The sequence below is a fragment of the Electrona antarctica genome (genome assembly GCF_951216825.1).
Source record: "Electrona antarctica genome assembly, chromosome: 23".
NCBI lineage: Eukaryota > Metazoa > Chordata > Actinopteri > Myctophiformes > Myctophidae > Electrona > Electrona antarctica.
In genome coordinates this window covers 26,015,278-26,028,340 of record NC_136804.1, presented here as the reverse complement: position 1 = coordinate 26,028,340, position 13,063 = coordinate 26,015,278, and the positions used below count along the sequence as shown (strand labels likewise).

The 13,063-nt window shown below is 42.7% G+C and overlaps 2 protein-coding genes across 2 annotated transcripts in view; both read right to left on the bottom strand.

The window, feature by feature from the left end:
* Positions 1–6,348, bottom strand: part of tmcc3 (transmembrane and coiled-coil domain family 3) — a gene marked incomplete at its 3' end in the record, with an annotated part of 47,152 nt that extends 40,804 nt beyond the window's left edge. The window contains exon 1 of the mRNA XM_079494905.1: positions 6,222–6,348. Within this exon, the coding sequence (XP_079351031.1) occupies positions 6,222–6,266 (45 nt within the window). The 5' untranslated portion in view covers positions 6,267–6,348. The remainder of the gene's footprint in view (positions 1–6,221) is intronic.
* Positions 6,349–8,817: 2,469 nt separating this feature from the next.
* On the bottom strand, positions 8,818–12,534 carry ndufa12 (NADH:ubiquinone oxidoreductase subunit A12). Its single transcript, XM_079494917.1, has 4 exons — positions 12,383–12,534; positions 11,927–12,009; positions 10,841–10,928; positions 8,818–9,103 (listed from the first exon to the last, which is right to left on the bottom strand). The coding sequence occupies exons 1-4, from the start codon at positions 12,469–12,471 to the stop codon at positions 8,923–8,925; spliced, it is 441 nt and encodes a 146-aa protein (XP_079351043.1). The 5' UTR covers positions 12,472–12,534; the 3' UTR covers positions 8,818–8,922.
* Positions 12,535–13,063: the final 529 nt, after the last annotated feature.

Genomic DNA, 13,063 nt, shown 5'->3' with positions numbered 1-13,063 from the left:
AAATGGAAGGTTGATTTTACAGTGACAGCCGACACGTGCACTGTACACGGTACGCATGGCGGGTAACGTGCGTAAATGGACAATTAGACCGAGAGAGAAACGGAATTAATGTAGAAAAACCACTCTCTCTCTCTCTAGTCTCTAATGGTGTTGGCAGGAGGGGCTGTGGTCCAGCAGGGTCAGGGATCATCATCATCAATGCCGGGGAATCCTACACACCGGGGCGCACACACATAGGTTTCCAAGTCTAATTGGGAGCGATGGAGCGAGACAGAGGTCGCTGTGACAGCAGATTGTGTATCGCCCGACCAGAGTAGTGGTTCCCACACGTTTTCATGTCAAGGACCCCCAAACTGACTCTAATTAGCCTGCGGACCCCCATTTGAAAAGATATGCCAGGGACCTCCATAAGAGAAGATTTGTATGGCTCTAGCAGTGATTCTCAACCCGATTAATTTCATGGACCCCCCCCCCCCCCCCATTTAGCTGGGGACCTCCTGGAACTCCCTCAAGAACCCCACTTTGGGACGTAGAGCAGCTGCTCCACTGGGCCTGTTGGGGAAGGTTCTGGGAAGGCCAGCGTTGACCTCATTAATACTGTAAGGTCACGAGGCTCCCACACTGCGATACTCCAGCACTGGTTAGCCAGCGGTTCCCAAAACCTTTCAGTCCAAGAAGACCCAAAAGAGAAATTAGACGCGGTTTTGCCGGGCAGAGCCATCTAATAGAAGAGTTACGATATTGAGGGGGCGGAAACTGAGCGCTCGAGTGCTGTTCATGCAGCCTGAACTGAGCCAAGCTGGAGTTGGAAATACATTGTTTTCAACGAGGGCGGCGCAAATAAGAGCTTTTTTAAGCATGTGTGCAACATGACAACTGTTTTAAAGTATTGTACAGTAACAAGTTAACAACTAATCTCTTTAATGTTTATGTTGTACTATTACTACAAAACAATCTAAAATAAAGGGATTTAAGATCATTAAAGCTGGAGTGTTGCCTGAGTCCAATGCATTTCTGCCTACTTCCGGTCCAGGACTTGTGCCAGTTGGTTGTCCCCATTCTCAATAGAAGTCTATGTAGGAGAGCCGCCATTGGACTGGCCCCATGAAGTAAACGCAGTTTGCGTAACTCTGTCTATATCTAAGGCTCCGTGGCGTGGAAACCAAACTAGTGAAAATAGCAGATCTACAAGCTCACGACGTGTCGCTTCTCGACACGTTGTGAGCTTGTAGATCTTGCTATTTTCACTCCTTCTTAAACCTTTTGTTTTCTAATTTATGGAATTTCTTAGATTTTTCTTTTATTTATTCATGGAATTATTTATTATTATTATGTTTTAATTCAAAACAAAATATAGGAGGGAAACAAAAAAAAAGAGACACATAAAAATGTGTCCGTGACCCACAAATGGGTCCCGACCCAGTGTTTGGCAACCAGTGCTCTATCCACAAGTCTCAGACATAAAGAGACAATACATTATCTATTCATTCTACACAACAGCAGCACACTAATACAAGCACACAAACCACCGTAGAAATGTTGACACATTAAATCCCAATTCATCACACGGTGGTGTTGCTCACCGAAATGAAATGATGACGCCACGTCGTAAGCTTGAATATCAGTCACATTCGACATGCAACACCGTCGTCATCTCTGTAGGACGAATCAGGCTTTACGGCCATGATGTCCTCATGTTTGTTAGAAACATAATTTCTAAACAAACACCAGATTACTTCTTCAAACAGTTAATTAAAATCAAGTGACAGACATAATCATAACACCAGAACTGCCAGCCTCGGTCATTTAACACTCCCTGCTCCAAAAACGAACCTCCTTAAACAAACAGTTATGTATCGATCAATATCATTTTGGAACATGTTACCACCTCACATTAATATAACACAAAATAAATTATCTTTCAAATATGCTTTAAAGGATCACTTGTTACAGCTGACCACATGACCATAATGTTATTCTTATGTTGCATTTAATTTTATAGAATACATTGTAATTATGTATTTTCATGTATTTAATCTTGTTGAATGTATTTGTAATTATGTATTTATGTACGGAGTCAGCTAATGGGGATCCATTCAATAAACAATAAACAATTTCATTATGTTCAAAGTTATTACCACTATTATGGGACATAATATATGTATATACTGTTAGGCTTTACGCCATGATGTCCTCAAAGATACCAACACTATTATGGGATAAACGGACTGTAGGAACAGGGGAAAGGAAAACAAAGCAAAGATCGAGGCGTGCGATGCATATTATCTAAGACGCCACACTGGTTATCATAGCACCTGTGGTGACTGGTGACCACAGGTAGACTATAAATACATCTAAATGTACATCCTTTGTATTAACACATCTTGTGCCCAAGACGTCTGTGGACGTCCTGGGTATTGCGCAACGTGCATAGCCCAAGACGTCTGTGGACGTCTTGGAAAAAAAAAAAAAAAAAAAAAAGTTTTTATTTTTTATTTTTTTTTATTATTTTTTTTATTAAAAAAAATCAGAAAAATCAAAACACTTTTTTTTTTTAAACACGTGGTGCCAAAGTTTGTTTTTTTCGCCATTGAGAATGCATTTGGCGTTTAAATTAAATAACTCAGAAACTATAAAACATTTCAAAGTAAAAAGTTCCAGCATGTGTCTCCACAGTCAGCTGAATTATAAAAAATGTGAATGGATTTTCTAGGTGAAAGTGATTTTGGGCAGTTAAGCGTGGGCTCTCAATGTGTTAAGTGAGTGAATACACCTCCAGGTTCAGTATTGGCACAAAAGCTGCAAGCAAAGACGGGAGACTGTGTAAGTCTGCTTTCCGTCAGATATAATACTGATATATATAATTATGCTCCATTCATTCGGCTATTTACTGGGTTGTGCGGCCGAGCTATTACGCTTATTTTATCAGGTCAGGCCATTTTCCAATACACCATGATAGAATGGTTTCTGAGAATGGTTAATAACTGGTTTGGCTCCCTTTGTCTGGGCATGGTTTAAACCATTCAGGGTGGGAACCCCTTTTGGTGTTTTAAGCATTGAAAAATAGCAGATCTACAAGCTCATAGTGCGGCACCGAGTGCCACGTCAAATCTTTGATATTCTTTCACGGTGAACATTTGTAACTCAAATCTTTGCTTCTGGGGGGGTCCCTGGAACAACATATTTTCAGACGGGGGTCCGCGGCCAATTACATATAATTCTGGAGGTCCTTGACATGAGATAGTTTGAGAACAACTAACATGGGTTTTTAAAAGAGGTTTAGAAAAGATTTAGAAGGCATTTGTAGAGTCGGCCTCAGGTCTTATCAGGTCAGGCCCTTTTCCGATGCACCATATGATAGAATGGTTTCCAAGAATGGTTAATAACTGGTTTGGCTCCCTTTGTCTGGGCATGGTTTAAACCGGCACAGATGGCCTCAGGAACCTCATTCAAAGGACATGTTATATAACAGTTAAACATGCAATACTATTGAGGTTCTTGCAAATGTGCACACATTAATTACAGCAGTGGTTCCCAAAGTGGGGTCCGGGGACACCCAGGGGTCCTTGAGGGAGTGCCAGGTGGTCCCCAGCTAAATGATAGTTTGGAACCAAATGGACCCTTATGGGTCTGTAACTACAAACGGAACCATTTGTACACTCTCAGAGTTAAAGGAGCATTCAGTGATTTGGGGGGAAAAAAACGGTCCGCCCCGGTAACAAGATGTGCACATGCACGCACTACTGTGGGGGGACACGCGACAGGCCAACAGCACGCACACCAAGGCACCCCCCACTCAATCATGATTGGTGGAAGGCCCCTCTCTATCCTGATTGGATGAAGGCTGGGCCACCTAGCCAAAAACGAAACCTAAGGTTTTTTGACCACAGGGGTTAACTGGGGACAGGGAGGAACTATACTTATATGGTCAGCACACTCTATAGTAGGGAGGATTATCACAACAAAACAAAAGAAGTGAAATCTCTGAATATACCTTTAAATTAACATTGATTTTACAATATAAATTGGGGTCAATTTGGGGGTCCTTGACATGAAAAAGTTTGGGAACCACTGAATTACACAAAAACATGCAGGCATATGGGGAGTGAGACACACACACACACACACACACACACACACACACACACACACACACACACACACACACACACACACACACACACACACACACACACACACACACACACACACACACACACACACACACACACACACAGTACTCAGGTGTTAGAGCACATCACTGCATCATGTCTGGCTGACTGACATCTCACGGTGGATGTCCTCTCACCACCTCAAGCTGAACCCAGACAACACTGAGCTTCTCTTCTTCCCAGCTAAGTCCTGCCCCACACAGGATCTAACCATTTTCTTAAGCCTCTATATTTTCACATGTCTCCTGTCGGTCTGTCCAAATCCATTTCTGGCCTGGCAAAAATCCATACAATGAGAAAAAAAGAGGACAAAAACAAGACCTGAGAACTATTAATGGACAGCTGATTGGCCGTTGCTGATTGGAATGTAAATGCATGCCTTTCAGCCTTTGTATCCTACTCGTCTGGCAGGTATATCTCTTTGAAAACCTTTAGTGCTACGATTGTGCGCGGGGAGACGACAATTAACACATCTTGTCTGCCCAAAACGTAATTCCTGGATACGCCACTGACACACACACACACACACACACACACACACACACACACACACACACACACACACACACACACACACACACACACACACACACACACACACACACACACACACACACACACACACACACACACACACACACACACACACACACACACACACACACACACACACACACACACACACACACACACACACACACCAGAGTACAGGCCAGGTGCTCTGCAGGAAGAAGGCCCCCAGATGATAGAATAGTCTATGCACAGTCAGAAGGGATATTACATGGCTGTGACACTGATGGACATACTGTGAGGACAGACAGAGACTCTAATCAGGCCATCTGGCACCCGCAGTCTGATAAAGCAAACCTCACTAACATTCTTTTCTGAAACAAAGAGATAAGAAAGGAACTCGTGAGTCGTGAGCCGTCAGTAGCGGGTGTGCTTGATCTACGGTTTATTATAATGACATTCTTGTAGACATTACGTAAGCAGTGAGGTCAAATTGCGCACGCACGCACGCACGCACGCACGCACACACGCACACACACACACAGGCATGGTGCAACACGTTTGAAACTGCAACTGACTGTCAAATATCACAACCCTTCCCTGTTCTGGTAAGCTGCTGCTGCAGTTAAGTTGATGTATCAGCATGTCTGTAGTGTATATGTGTACTGTATACCAAAACAACATCTCTGATATGCTATAGTTATACATCCTATCCATCTGAAGGAATTCATTTCAGCCCTCATCATCCATATAATAATATCTTTCATCTTTGAATCCAGTCAACAATCTTATGTTCAGAATGCCATGTCCTGACAACATTGTCATGAGACAGTTCCTGGGCATGAGAAATGGGTAAGGCAACTCATTGGCAGGAAAGGTGGCTCTTCGTATCTCTCTGAAATAAACAACTCATGACATGTGACCACCAGGTCAAAGTCTGCACATGAACAGAAGTTAAGGTGCAGAAGTATATGATGCTGATTGCATGTGACTCCTCAGGGCAATAACCATGTTTCATAGCTTCGTGTCATTCCCCAAAGAGAGAGCTAAAAGGGCTGCTGCATATATAAACAGAATGATTTAGACCAGTGGTCTTCAACCAGTGATCCAGGGACCACCAGTGGGCTTTGAGGGGGTTCCAGGAGGTCCCCAGCTAAATGATGGGGAGTTGGTAACCAAATGGACCCTTATAGATCTTTAACTCTTGAGAGCTAATTTATTGTTAAACATCTGCATTAGTTCATTTACAAGAAGTCTACACAATTAGAGAATGTAGAAGAATTGTTATTTTGATCAACATTTGCCTGTTATCTCTCCTAATGGTACCAACAGCAATACAGCATGGAATTGTGGACAAAGTCTTATCCAACGATAAGATCTGAGAGGCTAAATGTCATCAAATGGTGGTCCGTGGCTCAAATGCTGAATAAATAATGGGCCTTGATATGAAACGGGTTGAAAACCTGCACTGTAGACAAACACAAATAAACACAGACAGTGGTGCTTCAGACATCGATAAAGTATACAAACAAGTTTTACCTCTGTCACATGAATGAGTGGAATGGTGCTGACGTGCTTCCTCATCTCTCCTCTTCCTCAGAGCCTGAGGACATCAGCCACCTTCATAAGACTCCTCCACGTCAGGGAGCGCTCTTGCTCTGTTTAGGGGCTACCCTCTAAGAGAGTTGTGCGTGTGTGTGTGTGTGTAAGACAGAGAAAGCGCAACCCTGTTGCTGTGTTGTCAGAGGCTTCCCTTCCTGCAAGTGGAGATAAGTGTTAGCTGCCACCTCGCTCAACTCACACCCCACCCCCATACGCTCCCACACCATAACTCCCTGTCCAGAGTTTGAGTACACTTACATCCCATCCTATAATTCCACCTTGTCCCGACCTAAGCAGTGTTCCCCGGCTGCTCCGCTCTGTACTTTTTCTTAAAGTGCTCTGCCTCCTTTTGCAGGGGAATTGGGCGGTACCGCCTTATAAGGCATGAAGCTGCCCTGGGGCTGAGCTTTCAGATCCTTATCAGCCACCCTCTCCACTGGTCCCTGGCACGCTACACCACAGCAACGCCACCACTCAATCATTTACGACCTCCTTGGCCAATCGGGGGAGAGGGGCATTAAGTAAGGTGTCAAGAAGGTACTGAGAAAGACGGGGAGGCGAAGAGGGAGGCACCGAGGAAAAAGGAAATAAATAAGTCCATGACAGGATACAGGAATCTCTTCCCAGACTCCCTGCCTGGAGGGAATACTCTACAGAGCACTCTGACCGCACTGTTCCTCTGCTCTGCCAGATAACAGCCTCTCAGGAACTGTGTTCCTACTCCCACACACACAAACATCATGTGGATTACCCACATGGGTACTCCTCAATGGTACTTGTACTAAGATCTGCCACATTTGATCAACTCTCTTCCCTCACTGAGAGCTGTGTGGGGGTGCTTAGACGCACATGAGGAGTATGCACCGCATAATTGGGCTTCTGGTATTGTTACTGCACAATCCCTCTGAAAGGGGCTGGAAATCATCAATGTAGCAACGCAGTCATCTATTATAAGTCAAATTAATATATGAAAAGCGGCCAGCCATGAATAATGCAAGATAAGAAGAGAGGTAAGAGAAGAGAGAGTGAAACACTTACACAAGACACTGATGTTAAGGGGAGAAGACAGAGGAGGTTTAGGAGTTGGCAGGTGGCAAGGAGATGAAGTGAAGCAGAATGTTGTACAGAAAAGGTGAGTTCCTATCCAAGATAACGCTCTTCTGCCTTTCTCTGGTCTCTGGTGCCCTGCTGACATCACTAGCAGAGCCGGCTGACACTATTACAGTATAGCATTGTCAACAAAAAAAGAGAAGGGAGGGGGGCCACAAGAGAGATCATCTCCACTCCATGTGCACTGTAAAATTAATCAGACTGCGAATGTGATATACTGTATAGAACAAGCCTAAGGCAGTGCAACACAGAAACTACCACTCACAGTAATTGAAAAATGTGGATCGGAGCACAGTAAAACTAAAACTACATTATTTTAAAAGGTATGGACAAAAGAATATACGGCCTTTCCAATGTTAAGTCCCAACTGGTTTCTATAAAGATGGTCATTTAGAAAGCAAAGTGTTTGGCAAATATTTAAATGCTGCTTTAAGAGAATACCAAAGTCCTTTCATGACTTTGGATCATAATGGAACAGGGGTGGCACCACAAAAGGAAACAATGCCCCCTTTTGGTCACTTCAGAAAATGCAACAACAGGCAAAACAATGGAGCCTCCAGCAAAACTGCTGCCCCATCTGGCGGAGTCAGGTTAGCAAAACAGTGCAAGCCCAGCACAGAACAGAACATTGCCTACACAGCGTATTATCAGCAGTTTTCATTTAAAACTTTTAAAAATAGAAAATTCACATACCAGATTATTCATCATCAGTTATAGGGCTTCCTTCTGCAGCAACTTAACACAATACCATAGTTTCTAACAGCTAACATAAATGAAAACATGTTCGACAAACACCATCTTGGACATGGCTCTGCAATCAATCATTGATCAAGAAATCAACAGTGTCAACTCACATAGATGAAAGTGTCGGTCTAATTTAGGACTAGTCATCCTCCCTAGTGTTGTTGAATTGGTCCAGCAGCCGGTCGGTCCTATGGACTACACTCACACTGATGCCTTGAACATCTGACATGGAGTCAGCACTAAAACACCCAGAGCACCTAGGTGTGAAATACTGCAAGTTGCAACTGTCTCAGCTCAGCATAATCCTACTAAGTGTGTGTGGGTGTGAGTGCACGCGCGTGCGTGTGTGTTAAGACTTACCTTGTACCCTGAACTTCAGGCTCGCTGTAACACAAAGGCTAGAAGAACCTATGGTGACAGTCATAACAAATATATGTCGTGCAAACAAAATAGCAATACATCATTCAAACGGTCAGTTATTAACCCATTCTGGACGGGAACCCATTTTGGGGTTCTGTAGTGTACAGTATGTACAGTATTGAAAAAAAGAAAAAGAAAAAAAAAGCTTAGGTCAGGGTTTAGAAGGCGTTTTTAGAATCCGCATCATGCCATGCATTGGGTAATTAGGAAATACGTGGCCACAGGAGTTTGACAAAATGGACTCTGTAAACAATCAGAATCATCTGTACAGATTTTATTAAGGTTACAAGTTGGTACAGGAGCGGGATATTATAATTTACAGTGAGGGAATTAATTGTCACAATATGTGGCAGTCTCAGTGAGGTCATTGGGCTTCAGCTTTGGGAGGAACCCATTCATGGATCTTCTTGCGTGTGGTGGAGTACGGCACATACTGCTGGGCTGAGCCACTGACGTTGAACTGGTGGATCTCTGCGAGGAACTTCTTGGGATCAGGGGGATGTGTGGTTGGTGGGTCATCTGTCATGCAATGCAGCCAGCGATGCCTGATGGAAACATCATGAAATGAGTGACCGCCGACCGGCTTGACAGATTTAAACCCTCTCCATGGTGATCCACTTAATTTAAAACATTTAGTTTTTATTGTAACACACAAAACATTATGATTATTGTGTAGATTCATTTTGTGAATAGAGGGTATGCGCATGCATAAAGTGAAAAAGTTAGTTTAATGAGGACTTTTCTATTTGTATGTATGGGCTGTCAAGGCTAGAAAGTTGTTTGTGTTCCCGCATAACATCCGGGTATGATGTAGCCTCGCGTTGCGATAGGTATAATGATGTCACGCACATTCCCTCCTCCATTTAGTGCATTCACCTTGTTTATAGGCTGCCAATACTACACAATATCTATAGTACTCGCAAACATCAACATCATCATCATCATCATACTATAATTCTGACAATGTCTGAATGTGTGTCTGTCAGAAACACCGCCGTATCTCCTCAATGCCTGCACCAATCACTCCCACTTTTCACACAGGCATTGACCATACTAATATGGAGGTCTTAACGAAGCCCTTTTTTGATTTTACACATTGATTAATAATGAATTTATTAGTGAATTAAAAATGCGCTCAGGGCGCAGTACCCCCGGGGGGGGGGGGGGGGGGGGGCAATATCTCACAACGGGTAAGGGCTAGTTATAAAAATAGACTATTGGGATAGAGGACAATACTAGCCTAAGATTTTTACTCTCGTAGATGTATTTATCGATTCTGACATCTTCGATAAATACATCTACGAGAGTCTAAATCTTAGGCTAAGACAATACCTGCTATGTATGAAATTACACTTTGGTAGGTTTGGATTGTGTTGCGCACCATGTCATGCTATGCCAGATGTTTTGTTGCTCTCTTGATTAGTAACGGATATTACAATATAGCCAAAGCTTTTATTTCTGAATAACCTCTCTCTTTACGACAAACGCCATACTAATTTCTGGAAGTTTCAGCCAATCTATGATAGAAGGTGTGAGTGCAAATAAAAGGGTGTCACTTCCCCCAGATATGTACTTGTTTCAAAACATTCCAATTAATATTCACACACACACACACACACACACACACACACACACACACACACACACACACACACACACACACACACACACACACACACACACACACACACACACACACACACACACACACACACACACACACACACACACACACACACACACACACACACACACACACACACACACACACACACACACACACACACACAAGGTTTAAGCGGTTAATAGTGATTTAAGCTGTAAGTATTGCTCTCTCATTCTCTTTCCGACTAACATAAGGCATGATTACATCAAATGTAGCTGCTGGCTATATCGTGTGTGTGTGTGTGTACATGACCAAAGGAATACAAGAACGCGCGCCCCAAAACACGCTCACCCGGGTCAAACCACGGAACGGTCACCAGCAACACCAGGTATTTCTAAATGTAACATTTATAGGTTTAAGCAGAGTTAAACTATGCCTAAACCTCACCTTATTCGGAAAGTATATCTAAACCTAACCTCAGTAAAGCGATGCCTAAACATAACCATATTCTTCATCCTAACCTCAGTTAAACTATGCCAGCCTAACTAAACCTAACCTCAGTAAAACAAATACAAGAATACAAGAACCGCTGGGGGCGAACGGTCCACGGAAAAAAATGGGGGCGAGTGTGTTTTGGGATGAGCCTTCTGGTTACTCTATAAAGTAGTTGAAGTACCATTCAGCAGGCACCATGCTGCCATCCACTTCCCACATCGTGTTCTTCCCATTCATCTCAGTGGTGTAAAGCACCCAGCGGTGTCGTCCTGAAAACACAGAATACACACCTTAACACTGAACTCCATTCATTTTTTTTTATTCAGCTGACTGTGGAGACACATGTTGGAACTTTTTACTTTGAAATGTTTTATAGTTTCTGAGTTATTTAATTTAAACGCCCAATGCATTCTCAATGGCGAAAACACAAACTTTGGCACCACGTATTAAAAAAAACCAAAAACATTGTTATGATTTTTTATATACCAAATACGTCCACAGACGTCTTGGGCACAAAATGTGTCACGGAGACAGAGTAGCTCTCAGTGGATATAAACACTAAAGACAAATGAAAAGCAGTGCTGCGGTGCTTGACGTAAATCACTTTACATGTCTACACACACACACACACACACACACACACACACACACACACACACACACACACACACACACACACACACACACACACACACACACACACACACACACACACACACACACACACACACACACACACACACACACACACACACACACACACACACACACACACACACACACTTTACAAGAAATTCTTGAACACAAACAATAGTGGATGCGCAAACTTCAAAACTCTACAGGTGCTTCAGGATACAGATCACGGCCGGGTACAGAAAGCATCACCTTCTCCATATATGGCGACTGCCAATTATTGCAGACACTGAACAGAATTTTGCCGATGCCTTAGCTCTTGGTTTGGGCATGCCTGCAATCTGCAGGTCCCTCACGACTGATTTATGGACTTTACAGAGGCTTCCAAATATGAACACAAGTAGTTTACATTTGTAGCCAAGCTGTATAATAGCATCCTTAAGACGCTGGCACCTTGGTAAGGAATGCCTCTTCCAGACTGTGGTAAAAAATGCCCCTTCCAAAATGGTCACTCTACTGTCCTCATCAACAACAATATCTATTAGCTGTGACATCTGAACACACACACACACACACACACACACACACACACACACACCTCAAGTATGTTATTCTAATTTCTGCGAGTCCTTACCAAAGAAATAGCGCTTGTCCTCAAAGTATTTGTTTCCATACTTATCCACACCAACCAATGGTCCAGTCTTAATATCATTTGCCCTGTCAACGTGAACGTAGTGATAATAATGTTAGATCATGGTAATATAACAAACAAACACATTGTCGCCTGCGCTGAGCTTCTACAAGGTATTTGGGGTTCGTGAAACAAGTCAGGATAGGAAGAATGACGCTCTATCAGAACCATCTAAATAAAACATGTTATGAAGTCTCATAATCATAAACTTTGTTTTAATACTAGTCAACATTGACAAAGCATCCTGTTTTGCTAGTAAACAGCTAATCCGAACTCCGAAGTACTTGGCAAGGCAGCATACTGTTTTGCTCATTAAATCAACACACACAAAACGTTGTTCTACACCGACAGGCCAATCACTTAATATATTATGTATATATATTTTAACAACAAACTAACCTGAAGAACTGAACGAGAAGGCCACGCAGGCCACCGTGACCTCCTATTTGCCCGAAAGCCCTTCGGACGATATTCACATACTCCGCCATCTTCACGACGGAACTATTATCAGGACGGACTGTTCTCCAAGTAAATCTGTCCCGAGTATCGGAATAACCTATGGGAATAATAGTTCCGTCCGTGGTTTGATTGATTGATTGAAATATGTATTAACAGTTTGCAGAATTACAGTACATTTCAAGCACAAACTCAATACAAAGGCTGTTAATTGTGAGTGGACGACCCAATTAAGCATTACACTTGTTTACAAGAGGGTCCACCATGTTCAATTCATCAAAATGGTCTGTGTACTGTTAGTCTGTTATATATTATAATCAGTATAATAATTATAGTAGGCTATTGCTTGTTATTTATTTTATTTTTCATTTTTACAAATTACAAAACATTTAGCCATTTAATTGTCTCTAAAACCACAAATCAGTATTTTCAGCAAAGTGAGACCCTCTACTCTGCCTGCAGGGAGAAATGACTGTAAAATAGCAATTTGTGCTTCTTTCTTATGTTATTTGACCATTTGGCCAATCATGTTTGGAAAATGTTAAATCGTGTGGGGACCCCCCTGGTGGTCCCGACTCCGGGCTCAATCCGGGGTTAGGGTTTCAGTGAATGCAGTTCTGTCAA

Coding starts and splice junctions, on each gene's coding strand:
- ndufa12 (XM_079494917.1), bottom strand. CDS start 12,471: ATGGCGGAGTATGTGAATATCGTCCGAAGGGCTTTCGGGCAAATAGGA. Junction 12,010..12,382: donor CTTCTCGTTCAGTTCTTCAG/GTTAGTTTGTTG, acceptor TCACGTTGACAG/GGCAAATGATATTAAGACTG. Junction 10,929..11,926: donor GGACAAGCGCTATTTCTTTG/GTAAGGACTCGC, acceptor CTGTGTTTTCAG/GACGACACCGCTGGGTGCTT.